Source organism: Ambystoma mexicanum, chromosome 6q (assembly GCF_040938575.1).
Source record: "Ambystoma mexicanum isolate Mex_15411 chromosome 6q, UKY_AmexF1_1, whole genome shotgun sequence".
NCBI lineage: Eukaryota > Metazoa > Chordata > Amphibia > Caudata > Ambystomatidae > Ambystoma > Ambystoma mexicanum.
This window is the reverse complement of record NC_090937.1, coordinates 67,914,903-67,928,395: the sequence shown is the minus strand read 5'-3', so window position 1 is coordinate 67,928,395 and position 13,493 is coordinate 67,914,903. Positions and strand designations below refer to the sequence as shown.

Sequence of the window (13,493 nt, the reverse complement as noted above, 5' to 3'; positions counted from 1 at the left end):
AAATATGTGGAAAATGCGAAATGATAAACCGTGTTTATTGTGGGCACTGTGGGGTATTGATTATTACAAACTGCAGAATGTGCAGTTCAAACGTGCATTGATTCCAAGTCAAGTAATCGGCATTCGGATGGCCCAGTCATTCTTGATTCCCATTTTTCACATTAATAATTGTACTTTGCCTTCTTTGGTTGAAGAATAGAGATGCAAGTGGAAGAGCAGTGGCTCATACTGGTGCTGTCCCCCTTAAAAGTACTGCCTGAAACGGTCAGAAATAAGCCTCCCGTGTATTGTGCACCCCCCTGCGTCTGTTTTGCGCAGGTGTAGAAAATGCTTTTGTTTTCTATGCATTTCAAAATGTAGCACCTTTCTGAATTTGGTACGCGTTTTGAAATGCTTTGAAATGCGCCTACACTCTGCTTCTAGTCTATGATGTGTTCAACTGAGGAACGTGTGGGGGTCACAGAATGAGTGCACCTTCTGAAAGTGGAACACGATTTTCTGTTATAAATGAAGAGAATTCACTTGCTCATCCACTTTATTTGTGCCTAAAAAACCTGTGCGTATTTGGCGCTGTGTTGATATTGGGTGTAGCTACTGTCTTCAAAAAGTACTACATTCCCGACTCCTGTGCACCCTCCTCCCCTCAGTTCGTCATGTTCTAACTGGAGATGTCATGTTCTGCTCTTCCCTCAGCCCTTCCCAACAGTTTGGCCAAAATGTGTTGCTCTTCTTAGGGGTGGCAGAGTTTGGGATGCACACATGGATGTGGGATGCAGGACTGGATTGAGGGCGCACAAAGGCACTGAGAGGATATGAGACTGGTGTCTGTACATGGTTCGGTCGGGTGCAAGGCAGCATACCAATCTGGGACTATTTAGTACTCAGGCCCATCTCAGGAATTGTAGGCATCCATGGTCGACAGTATGTAAGGTTAGGTGAATTTGATAGTTGGTGGATGTATGGCTGGGGGAAAAATGCAATGCTGCAAGAGTCATGCGTGGCTGGCAGGCATGCACGATAATGGTCATTTGAGACTGTGGGGGCATCTGAGTAATGGGCTTGAACACAGTATTAGAGCTAATTCGGCTGAAGTCATCTGATGTTTGTTGCCACCCTTCTGGGCATCTTAGACTGCGAGGCATCATAGCATTAGGGACATGCATGGGTGAGGAACTTGCATGGTGAGAGCACAAGCAGGGTTGAGGCACTGGAGGCTGGAAGTCACCTGAGAACTTGGAGCATTCTGGTTTTGAGGATTGGGGTAGCTAAGCTTTGGAGTTATGCAGGGCCTTGGGTCTGCAAGCCTGATAGTAATTCCGTGTCATCAGGCTTGGCTGGAGTGCCTTAGACACTGGGGGCAGATCCCTCCATCTTGTATTTAGAAATCATCATAACAGATCGGAAGTTATTCCCTCTTACCCTCCACCCCTAATTGGAAACGCAAAGCAACATTTCTCTCGTATAAACAGTCACACATTGGTGGCACTGCTTGGCCAGTTGAACAATAGTAGGGGCAGAAACACAGATTTTCCTACGGTTCTATTGAAAGGCTTTTTGTGTGGTTTGAGTAGTTTGGAACTTCTTTTCGTATGGTTCTCACTGAGTTGAGCTGTTTCTCGTATGGTTCCAGTATAGTGGACCTCCTTGTCCTGCTAGTTTGGGCTCCATGTTATGCATCTCAAGTGCAAATTCTCTGCCTGCCCTGTCATCTGCATGCCTCGGCGAAACCCATCATTTCCAAACCAATGCCCGAGCCGTTGCCTTCTCGGCGGATCATGCACTCATTATGCTCCGCTGCGCGACTCATGCCTCTTCCTCTGTTGCAGGCGCTGCGGCTACAGCAAAGCGAAGCAGGATCCAGAGGAGGAAAAGATGCATTTCCACAATGGCCACAGTAAGTGCCCCAGGACATCATTGCACAAGTTCTTGCTCAGCTCAGAGAACATCTGGTGGCAAGGTCCTAGCAATAACCAGGCCCTTAAAAGCAATTTCCACGGAAAATGGTCTCTTGTTATTAAAAAATAAAGGATGCTCATAATTCTGACTTGTCTTTCACACCAGCACAGCTTTTAAATTTGCTGCTCCTGTTCATCTTGGGGGTTCACCCGGGGCTTTGCTCCAAGCACGCAATTTGAAAAGCATGTTTTTTTAGAAATGCACCCTGCTGTTCTGGTGTCTGTGGCTTGGTGGCCTAGTGCATCAACTAAAGGGATATGTGGTTGACTTCCTGGTGACAGCTTGGAATCCTGGCAGGTCTGCTCGACCTTTCACCCTTCTGAGGTCGATATGTGTCGTAGGTAACAATAAGAATCTGTTATTCAGCGCGAAGAGAGCCTCCACGTGGAGGTGTGCTTTACATAGCAATACACCTGCTATGGTTCATGGTGTAAAATTAGCTTTTCTCTTGTAACATTACTGCTTCGCAAGTGCCAGGTTTATTTGGCATTACCGTGCACATAACCAGCAGATGTGGATGAGTTACAGCCCCACCCCCCATATCAAGCGAAGTCAAATGTCCAGGAGTGTGCATGTGTCGACCATTGCAGACAGCAGTTTGCCTGGCCCGAGTGTTTACCACTTTGGCAGTAATAGGTGTCCCCTAGACGTGCTAAATAACACCGGCAGAGTATGACTTGTTCAAACCTTTGAATGAAACTGATATGACACATCGCGCCAAGAAAATATTTCAAGACCGTTTCGAAGTCAGAATTCTGAGGTGGGAAATCCAGCTGTGGGTTACTTTAGACTAAGCCAATGAGGTGACTCCATAGTTATACGTATGCACGTTGGTGTTCATGACCTGTGCAAATGTAGTGTGGCCCTATGCTTTAAAGGCACCGTCACATCCTAATTCCACATACCCACTACTTGTGATGAATCATTCTTTCAAGAGAATCTCACACCTTCACAAACTGCCCACATCTCCACAAAGCCCAGACGTTTTAGGACGTTTTCACTTTGATTTAGATCAATCAACTTATTCAAAGGCAAGGTTTTAGTGATTGTTTATAACTGTGTCGGTACCCTAGATGTAGGGAAATAACAATAAATAGTTTCATAACTTCACCTCCCTCCTAAACCTCCAAGATGGTTTCCTCCAACGGTCAAGCGAGCTTTAGTGTAAGTTTACAATATTATCACGTGAGTGTGGGTGCCTATTGTGTGGCTCCCCAGGGCCACACGTGTGGCTATCAACACTTCGAGCACCGTGATATTTCTACACATTCCATTCACCAGCCAAGTGTTAGAAGTTGACACCTCCAAAATGTTTCACAAGTGCAGCACATTTACACAGCGGGAACAATGTCTTTAATTCTATGAACCGTGTTTTTTTTTATCTGAAATGGTCCTATTGACGACGATTTATAGAATATAAAATCACATTGATGAGGCTAGAGTGTAACAGCAACTCCTACTCTAAAGTGCACATTGAAAACAAACTTCACTTGAATGCACAGGTTATTGTCTATGACAGATTTACAGACACAAAATGCCTGCAGGTAGAAACTTATAACATTCACTGTATGTGAAAATGATATTTCATTTACCTATGTATGTGTCTCTCTGTAATTGTGTCCCTGAATCATAAATCCATTTGTTTCCGTCTGTCTTCTCTATCTACTTTCCATCCATCTGCCTCCCCTACTGGACAGCTGTTCACTCATCCATCCATCAGTTCACCCATCCATCCACCCACTAATCCACCCACCCGTCTATTCCGTGACTATCCATCCATCCATCCATCCATCCATCCATCCATCCATCCATCCATCCATCCATCCATCCATCCATCCATCCATCCATCCATCCATCCATCCATCCATCCATCCATCCATCCATCCATCCATCCATCCATCCATCCATCCATCCATCCATCCTAGCTGTGTATAGCATTGAATCCGCGCAGTGTCAGAGCGATGATTTTCAATGGCAGGAGGTAGCATGTAAGATGCACATCTACTGTTCGTATGTCATTACAGTAAAACTGCCCGGAATAAAGACATATATTGACCCACACACCTACGAGGACCCCAGTCAAGCTGTCCATGAATTTGCCAAGGAAATAGACGCATCGTGCATATCGATTGAACGAGTTATTGGGGCTGGTAAGTTTGTGTACTTCTCTACTTTTAGAGGTCTCAATCCCAAGGGTGTGTATGTATGTGTGTGTTTGTGTGTGTGCGTTCGAAGTTTGCAAGACTCCCTTATTGATAAACTGTGGTATTGACAATCTGTATGTGACTGGTGCTAGGATAGTATCTTTCTGACAACTCTTGCTATTAAGTGGCTTGTGGTGACCCTTTACAGAAGCAGGAGTCATGCCAACTTAAAACCACCCAACAGTTTCATTTAGGGTTATTGAACCCTTGCCTATCTTAGTGCCGAAACCACTACTTTAGTTCTTTGGTAATGTATTGACTATTTTACTAAGGTTCTTGTTTATGCCCTGTAGTGATGCTTTCATGTGGCCTGCTCTGATGTTCAGTAAGTCGCTGCCAACACGTTCTAGGTGTATTCCTTTTATTCTAATCACGTTTTAAATGTGTGTCTATGTATGCATTCTATGAGTCTTTCCCTTCTGTTTGATGAATTACCCTTGCATGGATTCCCGCACCCATTGTCATTTAGAAATTAATCCTGGGATGGAATGAAGGATGAGAATGATACAAGTCCCTTTATTTTTGTGTTCTCAGAATAATAAAGTTGTGTACTACAGACATTTTAGTGTCAGTAAATTGATGCATTTCAGGACTTTTGTAATGATGTTGAAATGCAAAACGGCAGTAGTGTAGCACGGGCAAGCAATATGAGAGGGTTAAAACAGATACACAAGGTTGCTAAGAATTGTGCCAGACTTTATAGTTTAGTCCCCTGCTTAAAACTTGGAAAATCTCACATAGACATATGGTTTTACCATGTCTTTTCTTTCATGATGGAACCACCCACGAACACTATTAGTCAAGGCGAGGGGCTAATCGTTCTCCCATGTATCACCCAATGTCCATATTAAACATGTTTAAACACCCATAGATGATCTGCCAGACTGCCTAACGTACATCGAAGTGCTCTTCTTGTATTGGTTTCACACCTCCACAACAACCCCCTTTTCATCTTGGGATTTCACTTATTAAAGTGATGCATTCCGGAAGTCACAGTCTTGATTACCTTAAATGAAACATGCAAGGCTTAAGGACCAGATACCAATGAGTCGTCTAAGTAAAGTGTAGGAATATCGAAGTGATGTCCCTCTTCTTTTGGCATTGGGCTATGTATCATTAGGTTGTGGGCCTTACACAGACTGCATGATGATTTGACGTATCACCTGACTCCTTACATTGTTCCTGAACTTAAGAGTGCTCTATGACTCCTTTTACCTAACAAATTGGCATCCTATTGGCACTTATCTGTTTTTTTTTAAAAATGTATTGTTGGAGAAGGTGATGTCAAACCATGTATCTTGAAAGCTATTGGTGGAAATGAGAATGACTTATACCAGGGTTCATGCCATCTTGTCTTATCAACGAAGCTTCCCAGTCACTTGAACTTCAATGAATGCAACTATATGCCTTTATTTCCCTCTGGCATCTAACAACTCGGCCGAACACTTAAAAATCTGCAAGGAGCAGACCCTGCTGGCCAACCCTGCTGCTGTCTTTAGCTCTCCTGTCCCTTTCCAGGCACTCTGCACAGCCTTGGCCTCTCATTTCATCAATAAAACTCAGGACATCCTGTCCACCCACTTCTCCTCCTCCTCCTCTTCTATGCCTGGCCGCCTGTGCCCTCCTCTCCTCCTACTGTCTCTTCCTTTCCCTTTCTCACCACAGGCGATGTTTATAGACAAGTCCGATCTATGAAAGTCTTCAGGTTCTTTCCTGTTCTTCCAAAACCATCAAGGACCACATCGACACTCTTGCTCCGGCCGTGACTGATTTCTGCAATCACTCTTTTGCCACTGGAACTTTCCCCTCCCCTAGAAGCACTCGCTTGTGCACCCCTCCTCAAGAAGCCCTCAGCCGATACTTCCTCTCCGGCTAACTATTGCCGATCTCCATCACTCCTTTCTTAGGCAAACTCTTGGAAAAGCTGGCCATCTTCCAGCTTAACCTTCACACTGAATCTGTTGGCTGTCCCCATGACTATTAGTCTGGCCTCGGAGCTGCTAGAAGCATGGAAACTGCTCTGCTGAACATCCATGAGGACCTGCTCTCCAACCTTGACTCCAACCATACTTCTGTCCTCATTCTCCTTAATCTTTCTTCTGCTTTCGACACTGTCAACCATGCCACCCTGCTCAAGCGCTTCTGTAATAACCTGGGTATCACTGATCTAGCCCTAGCTTGGCTGACTTCTTTTCTCACTGACCTACCCTCTCAGGTCCAACTAGGGTCCTTCCTCTCTTCTATCTGTCTCTCTACCTGTGGTGTTCCCGAGGGGTCTATCCTCTCTCCCTGGCTGTTCAATTAATACCTGGCCCCTCTTGCCCACAGGATAACTGCTCTCTGCTCCAACTTTCAGTGCTATGCGGATGACACTCAACTCTCTTTCAGGCTCGCCTCAGCCACCTCTACTCCTTCTCTCATTTCTGACTGTCTGTCTATAATTCAGGAGTGGTGTGCTGCTAATGATCTCTGCCTCAATGCCAGTACGAGGGAGATCCTCCTCATCGAAACACCAACTCCCTCCTTTCCTCTCTCTCTCTGGCTGCCCACTCTGGGTCCTCTTCCTTCTCCTACCTGTGGTTCTCTGTGTCGTCTTGCTTCCAAGGCGAGCGCCTTGCCCCTGACCTATCCTCTGGAGACACCAAGGTACTCTTGCTCAAAAGTGGAGTAAGGGCCACCAACTGTGGCAGCTATGTCCTGACAGTAAATTGACAATTCTAGATGCGTATAGTATAATTAGTCTGTTACAATGCCACTAATAGAGGATTATAAAATAATTGGGCTTCTGCAACAGCACAACCAGAGGATAATGGGCAGACTAAGGTTTTCCCAACTGCACAGTATAACAATATAATGCAGGACTGACAAGTTATGACTGTGCCATATAGAAGACGAGGCTGCAGACCATCCTCTTTATAAAAGTACTTGTTTGTGCCTAAGGAATATTGATGGGGGCAACCTACTGATTCACTTACTGTGACGTGCTGCGTGTGTCAGGGAATTAGAGGCTATGCTCTTAAACTATGCCATAAAAAATCTGTAAGTTGAGTACACCAACATCAAAAGTGCATGTCATAAACTACCACCATACTCAATTTAAATGTAAAGTTAGGTTTTAATCATGAAAGTTAATGATTGAGCGTCAACTAATGACCTTAAATACTGTGGATTTCAGTCATAACATCATATCATTCGTACAATGTCTTATTGCCAGTTTATAACCATATCTTTGCCTGTTCAGCGACCCTAAATAATGCACGAGTGTATCTTATCATTGATTCTTCCATGCAATCCCTTAATGATTGTTAAAGAACCTTGTTTTTGCCTGAGCTGACACATGTTTCGGTCTTCAAATGCCCATATAAAGGCTATCTTCTGGCAATTGATTTCATATTAGAGAGAATTCCAATTTGATCAGATATCGAACTAAATCATTATGTGATGAAAACATAAAGTTCAGTGCTAGCATGTTTTTTATAGTTTGTGTAGTCATTGGCTAGTTTACAAGGGATTTTTGTGTTACAAAAACTATGCCCTTGAATCCCAGTTTGCATCATGTCATTGCTGACTTAATGGGCAGACTATGCCGAACCATGCCTCATTTTATTTTCTGCAAGACTTCCTGTGGAGACAAACTGGTGGAAAGCCAAATGGTCCTGCCTCCAAACCCTCAATTCCAACCTTAACTATCAACAAACGTATGTTATGTGCTAATGCATGTTGCATTTATAGAGTATGCCTTTACCAGACATACATTCCCAGCGCTGTGACAAAGTGAGTACAAAATGACACTACACAATTACCCAGAAAAAGCTGACTGGGTAAAAGTAAGGTCTTCTATTTTACCACTAAAAAGGTGAAAGGAAGAATGCATTTTCAAGGACAAGACTGTGAGTTCCACAAGGTTGGAGGAATCTAGGTGTGATAGGCAATAATGCCTGTTTAGATTAATTCAAGCCTCACCTTGCGGCTGAGCCCTTCAGTCTTGATGGCAAGAAGGAAGGCCCAGTCTTAGCAAAGTGGTGGTGGACAGCACATTAAGTTTTATAAACAATTGCACAGGAAGGGGGTCAGCTGATTCCTTGGTGTGCCTATATTAAGGTTGCCCTATTCTGTATTGGGCATGAACATGCATGGCTGAAACCAAATTATTAACAACTGAGACCAAGTAAACCATAAAGATGGATTTCCAAGTACAGGAGGCGGAGTACCTCTTATCCAGAATTTCTGACTCAACTTCACTCACAGAGTATTGGTCGCGTAAATTGATCTTTGGGTATTAGGAATATCTCGATGAAATAAGACCAAAATGTACACAACCATTACACAAATTTAGATTGAACACACTGCCAACAGCATTTCGACTACATAAGTGGAATGATGAACAGTTCGATAAATGCAATATTGCAACACATGCATAGAACATTAGGTACACTTCATGCTAACTTCCCCCTTATACCTGCAATTTAGGAAAGCGTATCTGAAGCCAAGGTTACAGGCACTTTGCATAAGGACAGCAGAAGCAATGGATGCGTGTGGAAACACTGGAGATGCTGTTTGCTGTGTCATAATATCTGCATAACCTTTTGAATGAATTAATTGAATAAATAGTAAGCCCAACTTGCAAACAACCAGGACAAATGGTATCCAAGGCTGTTAATTGACATTGGCAAAGCCTCACATTTGAGCAGGGTATAGGAAAAGAGAGGTCTCGGTCTATCATAATAGTTAATTCCCTTATTTTTGTGTAATTTGCACCTGGCTTCATTTAGAGCTGACCCACTTATGACTTGATGTAGTTCTGCTTGTAGATAACAATGACATTTTATATTGTTGCTGTCAAATGCTATTGCACGTCGACATTACCAGTAGAGATCGCTCCTCATTATGAAGTGATGTTTGCACGAAAGGAAGGACCAGGATAAAAAAGGTCTCAATGTGTTATAATTAATCTAATTTCTCTCTTTTCATTGTGTTATATGCACATGATGGTATTTGTCACTATCCATGTTAGGTATAATACTGATCATACATATTCATGAATGTTTAATATGTGTATGCTGTTGTTGTGAATTGTTATTGCATTCTGATGTTTTTGGCCTGATAATGTTATTTTTGACAGAAGGTAATACAAATGAAACAAAGCGAAAAACCATTTGTTGCTGAATTTTTAGCCAACAAAATCTTGCAAGATAAGGTGAAATATGTGTAGAATTACAAATTCTCTACTAAGAACGAACATGGGGCAAATACCCCGTTCTATAGAATTTCTTCCACTTGGGAGGGTCTACAAACGCTTTTTAGCTCAATGCACCCTTCACAGTGGAGAAATATCCATTTGCATATCAGTCTTTGTCCCACACACAAGGACAGCCCAGTCACCAAAATGCTAGGCAATTCTCCTCAGAACATGGGTCAAATACCCCCATTCGATGGAATTTCTTCTACTCGTCGTAGAGCAACGCAGATTGAAAGTAGGACCTGCTGAGTCATCATCATCTAGATGATACACATGAAAGTCACAGATAAATCTAAGAAGTATAACTCAGTGTCCACTGAATTAGACAAGAAGCTGTTGAAATTGTGGCCAGCATAGTTGGAGCCAATCATTGAAGCTTGTAGAAGCAGTAGGCATAAACCTGCTAATTTTAGGGATCAATATCAAAGCATGATCGAACATGAAGCCCCAAAACTGGATACTGAGACAGGACAGGTCCACATAGAGATAGGGCAGCAGTGAGAATACCATATGGAAGCAGGCCTGCCAAATACCTAAATCTTAGTTTTATTGGAAATAGGGCAGATAAAATGATTTCTCATCGCGTCCTGCATTTTCTGACATACCCGATTTAAACTGTGAATCAGTGGCTTTATCTCCCTAGCCAGACAAATAATGACAGGCAAAATCAGCACATGTAAAGAACGAGAAGCGAAATAAGGCCATTGTACAAAAGCAAAAACGGGAGCCCACAAAACTCTCAATTAAGCTTTCTGCAGCTGTTAAAAGAGGGAAACAGGTCTGTAGTTAGCCAAGAATTTGTGATCCACAGTTGAAAAAGGAACAAATGATAGCCTTTTCCAGACCTGCAGGAACTTGACCCAGCAATAATGAAGAGTTAATAATAGTAAGTAGTGTCTCACAAACCAGTGTATCACAACGTTGGGGAATCCTCACGAGGCAAGAGTTAAGAGGTGAGCCTGATTTGAGTTTCTGAAAATATGTGAGCAGATCCTCAAATGAAACTGATATGACAGAATACAGGAAAAGATTTGAGTGAGTAAGAGTAAGTATGGACTTTGTTTCCACTTCAGGTGACCGACGAATTGTGGTAGCAGAAAAAAGATTCCATATTATCCTCACAAAAATCTACTAGTTGTTCACAGAGCTCCGAGGATGGTGTCACCAGAGGTGCTAATTGTTTAGGGCACAAGAGTTCAAAATGAGTACCTTTTGTCAGCTAGATGCAATTCAATGCAAGTTTGAAAGTATCTATTCCTCCATGACGGGTCCCCAGTAAGCCTTATGTGTCCCTGGCTCTGTCTCAATCCATAGAGGACAGGCACTATCGCGGGTAGATATGCCATGTTGGTAAGTAAGGGTGAATAAAGCAGTCACAGTGTTGGGCCCTCTACTTGTTGACTAATATCAAGTATATTGAAATTGGGAACTAAAGAGGCAACCTGAGAAAGTGTAGGGTGGCCTGACCATCTTTTACAATCACCCAGCATAATCAATGATTAGATTTTAAATTGAGCTGAGATAAATCTTCAATGAAACTATAAGCTTTTGAGTCTGGGTCTGTAGGGTGATGAACTAAAACTCGAGGGACGACTATGGGCGGGCTGGTGAGCAACTTGCCCACCAAATCTTCCTTCCCAGTAACATAAGGAAAGGGTATGGTTGTGAAAGCAAACATATCATGATAGCACATTGCCGTTCCTTCGTCCCTGTGGACATTTGGGGGATACATAGCAACAGATATGCATGAGGAGTCACTGTGGTGAAAGTAGGGCTAGAGCAGTCACGCAACACCGATTCAGTGACATGGACACGATCAGGAGGATTACAGCTAATTAATCAAATACCTTCGCTGAATGTCTAGGCAGGGAACTGACACCAATCATAAAAACTCTTAAATGCAAGGTGCATTGATCCTCAAAGTAGAATATGAGTGGTGCTGATTCTAAGAGACCAATAGCAGTTCTAATGGGAGATCTTTTTCAAAGGTCAAACAACCATATTCTCAAAAATATCCACAGAAGATAGGCTTGTTTTATCTCGAAAATCCACTAAATCATATTTACATTAGCACATAAAAAGCATTGCAGCTCACCTCAGGGACTGAATGTACTCAACCACCATTATCCAACATGTCTGCATACTGGGACCAGACCGCACAGGGCGTTTGCTAGGCGTGCATCTTCGGCATGATCTCAGCACACCCACTGCATGGATGGGACTGCTGCTGGCAGATAAGGAGCCCGTAGGGAAATGAGACTGTAGAGGGCAGGGAGTACCCATTTGAAACAATTAACCAATCCCTGCAGGCCATCCTAGGCCCAAGGAGATAAACTTAGGTCCTGTTAATTGTGATACAGATACACCTAAAATATGTCATTGTATCATCCCAAACCACCCAAACACTATCCACCCCAAACAGTGCTGCAACTTCACACCCTGCCCACACAGACCACGTTTGTCATTTTGGCCAAAGGGGCATTTTGTGTTTCAAATCTGCCACTGACTGCCTTTTTAAGAGATGATGAACTGACTTTTTAGTCGTGCATTAAAGATTCTTTAAAATAGGTTGTCCATTTGTAAAGCCTAGTGTAGTTCCCGTTGGTGAATATCTTGGTCAGGCATACAGGGAACACAGTTGACCATATTAAGCAAAACTTAAAAGAAAACCCCAAGCTGAAATGCCGAATTCAATTCTCCTAACCTCTTACCACACAGAGTGTCTCATTTAGACATGCTTGAAGGACTGGTTAATCATCATATGAAATAAAAGGAGAGACTATACATCTCTCTTCGCAATGTCTGAAATCAATATGAGACATGGACATAAGTTAGTAATAACTATGGATGATAGTTGTAACCCTCACCCCCCTCCAGCTGGTTCTATGTTCTATGTTCATTCACCCTAGTTTTTGAAAAAATGCTAGCATTGTATTTGGGGGTTCCCCCTAAATCCCCCTCACCCTATACCCTCCCCATAATACCCCGTATATGCCCTTAATCCCCATATTTTCGTTGATTTTTTCATCAAAACATTTTTGCCAAAAAGGGCTGCACAAAGATGGATGAACATTGTACCTTCCAGCTGTAGGTACTCAAGTTAGCTTGCTATTGAAAAAACTATGCCTGCCTTTTGTATGTTTGAATGAGATTTTTAAATCCTTTATTAGTTTTATTTTTATTAAAGATTATTTTATCCACGTCCTATCATTTTATCAAGATCAACACCATTGAAATGTTGCATCATGTTATATTGCTGTGGTCAAACCTCACGTTTGCAATTTCCTGTAATATCACCAAGATGAGTGAAAAAGCTTGTGATGTTACTTTTTCCTCTCTGATTTTAGTGAAATGACACAAGTATTAATTTTTAAAAATGTTTTGTTTTATTTGTTTCAAGGTGAGTTCGGAGAGGTTTGTAGTGGGCGATCAAAACTACCTGGGAAACGAGAGTGCCCAGTGGCTATTAAAACCCTGAAAGTTGGCTACACCGAAAAACAACGCAGAGAGTTTCTTGGGGAAGCCAGCATAATGGGGCAATTTGATCACCCCAACATCATTCACTTGGAAGGTGTTGTCACAAAAAGTAAGCACCAGATACATTTTACAGAAAACTGATACCACTTGTGATGCCAATTTAGATTCCTAAATGCAGATATTAGAAATGATTGTGTTGTTTTTCTTGTGCTCTGCAGAGTTTGTCAGCACTTTTATGGTGCACAGTTCCTACAATGTTAAACAAGTTGCATATCAACGACAAGATGCCAGAACTGTGAATTGTATCCAATTATTGACTAATGAGGCTAGAGAGAGCAATGGTGCACCATATCCTGCAGAGGTTGATATCATGGAAATATGACTTTTATGAGGGCATGTTACACATGTCATATCACAGAGTTTTACATTCACATGAAATACAATGCTATAATTGGTTATGTACAACTAGTCTTATGTTTTCAAAGGCCAACAGATGCTGTCTTAAGAGCCACCGCTAATAGATAAAAGACATCGTCTCCCATCAGGTCCCAGTGAACCAGGTGCAAATACATGCAAGGTAGAACTAATTAGGACATAATAGTATGTGCATTGCTCGG

General features: G+C 42.5%; 1 protein-coding gene across 2 annotated transcripts in view; it reads left to right on the top strand.

The window, feature by feature from the left end:
- EPHA5 (EPH receptor A5) overlaps positions 1–13,493 on the top strand; it is a 938,871-nt gene that overhangs the window by 835,976 nt on the left and 89,402 nt on the right. For both annotated transcript variants that reach the window (XM_069630489.1, XM_069630488.1), the window contains exons 9-11: positions 1,827–1,894; positions 3,981–4,106; positions 12,800–12,985. In XM_069630489.1, the coding sequence (XP_069486590.1) occupies positions 1,827–1,894; positions 3,981–4,106; positions 12,800–12,985 (380 nt within the window). The remainder of the gene's footprint in view (positions 1–1,826; positions 1,895–3,980; positions 4,107–12,799; positions 12,986–13,493) is intronic.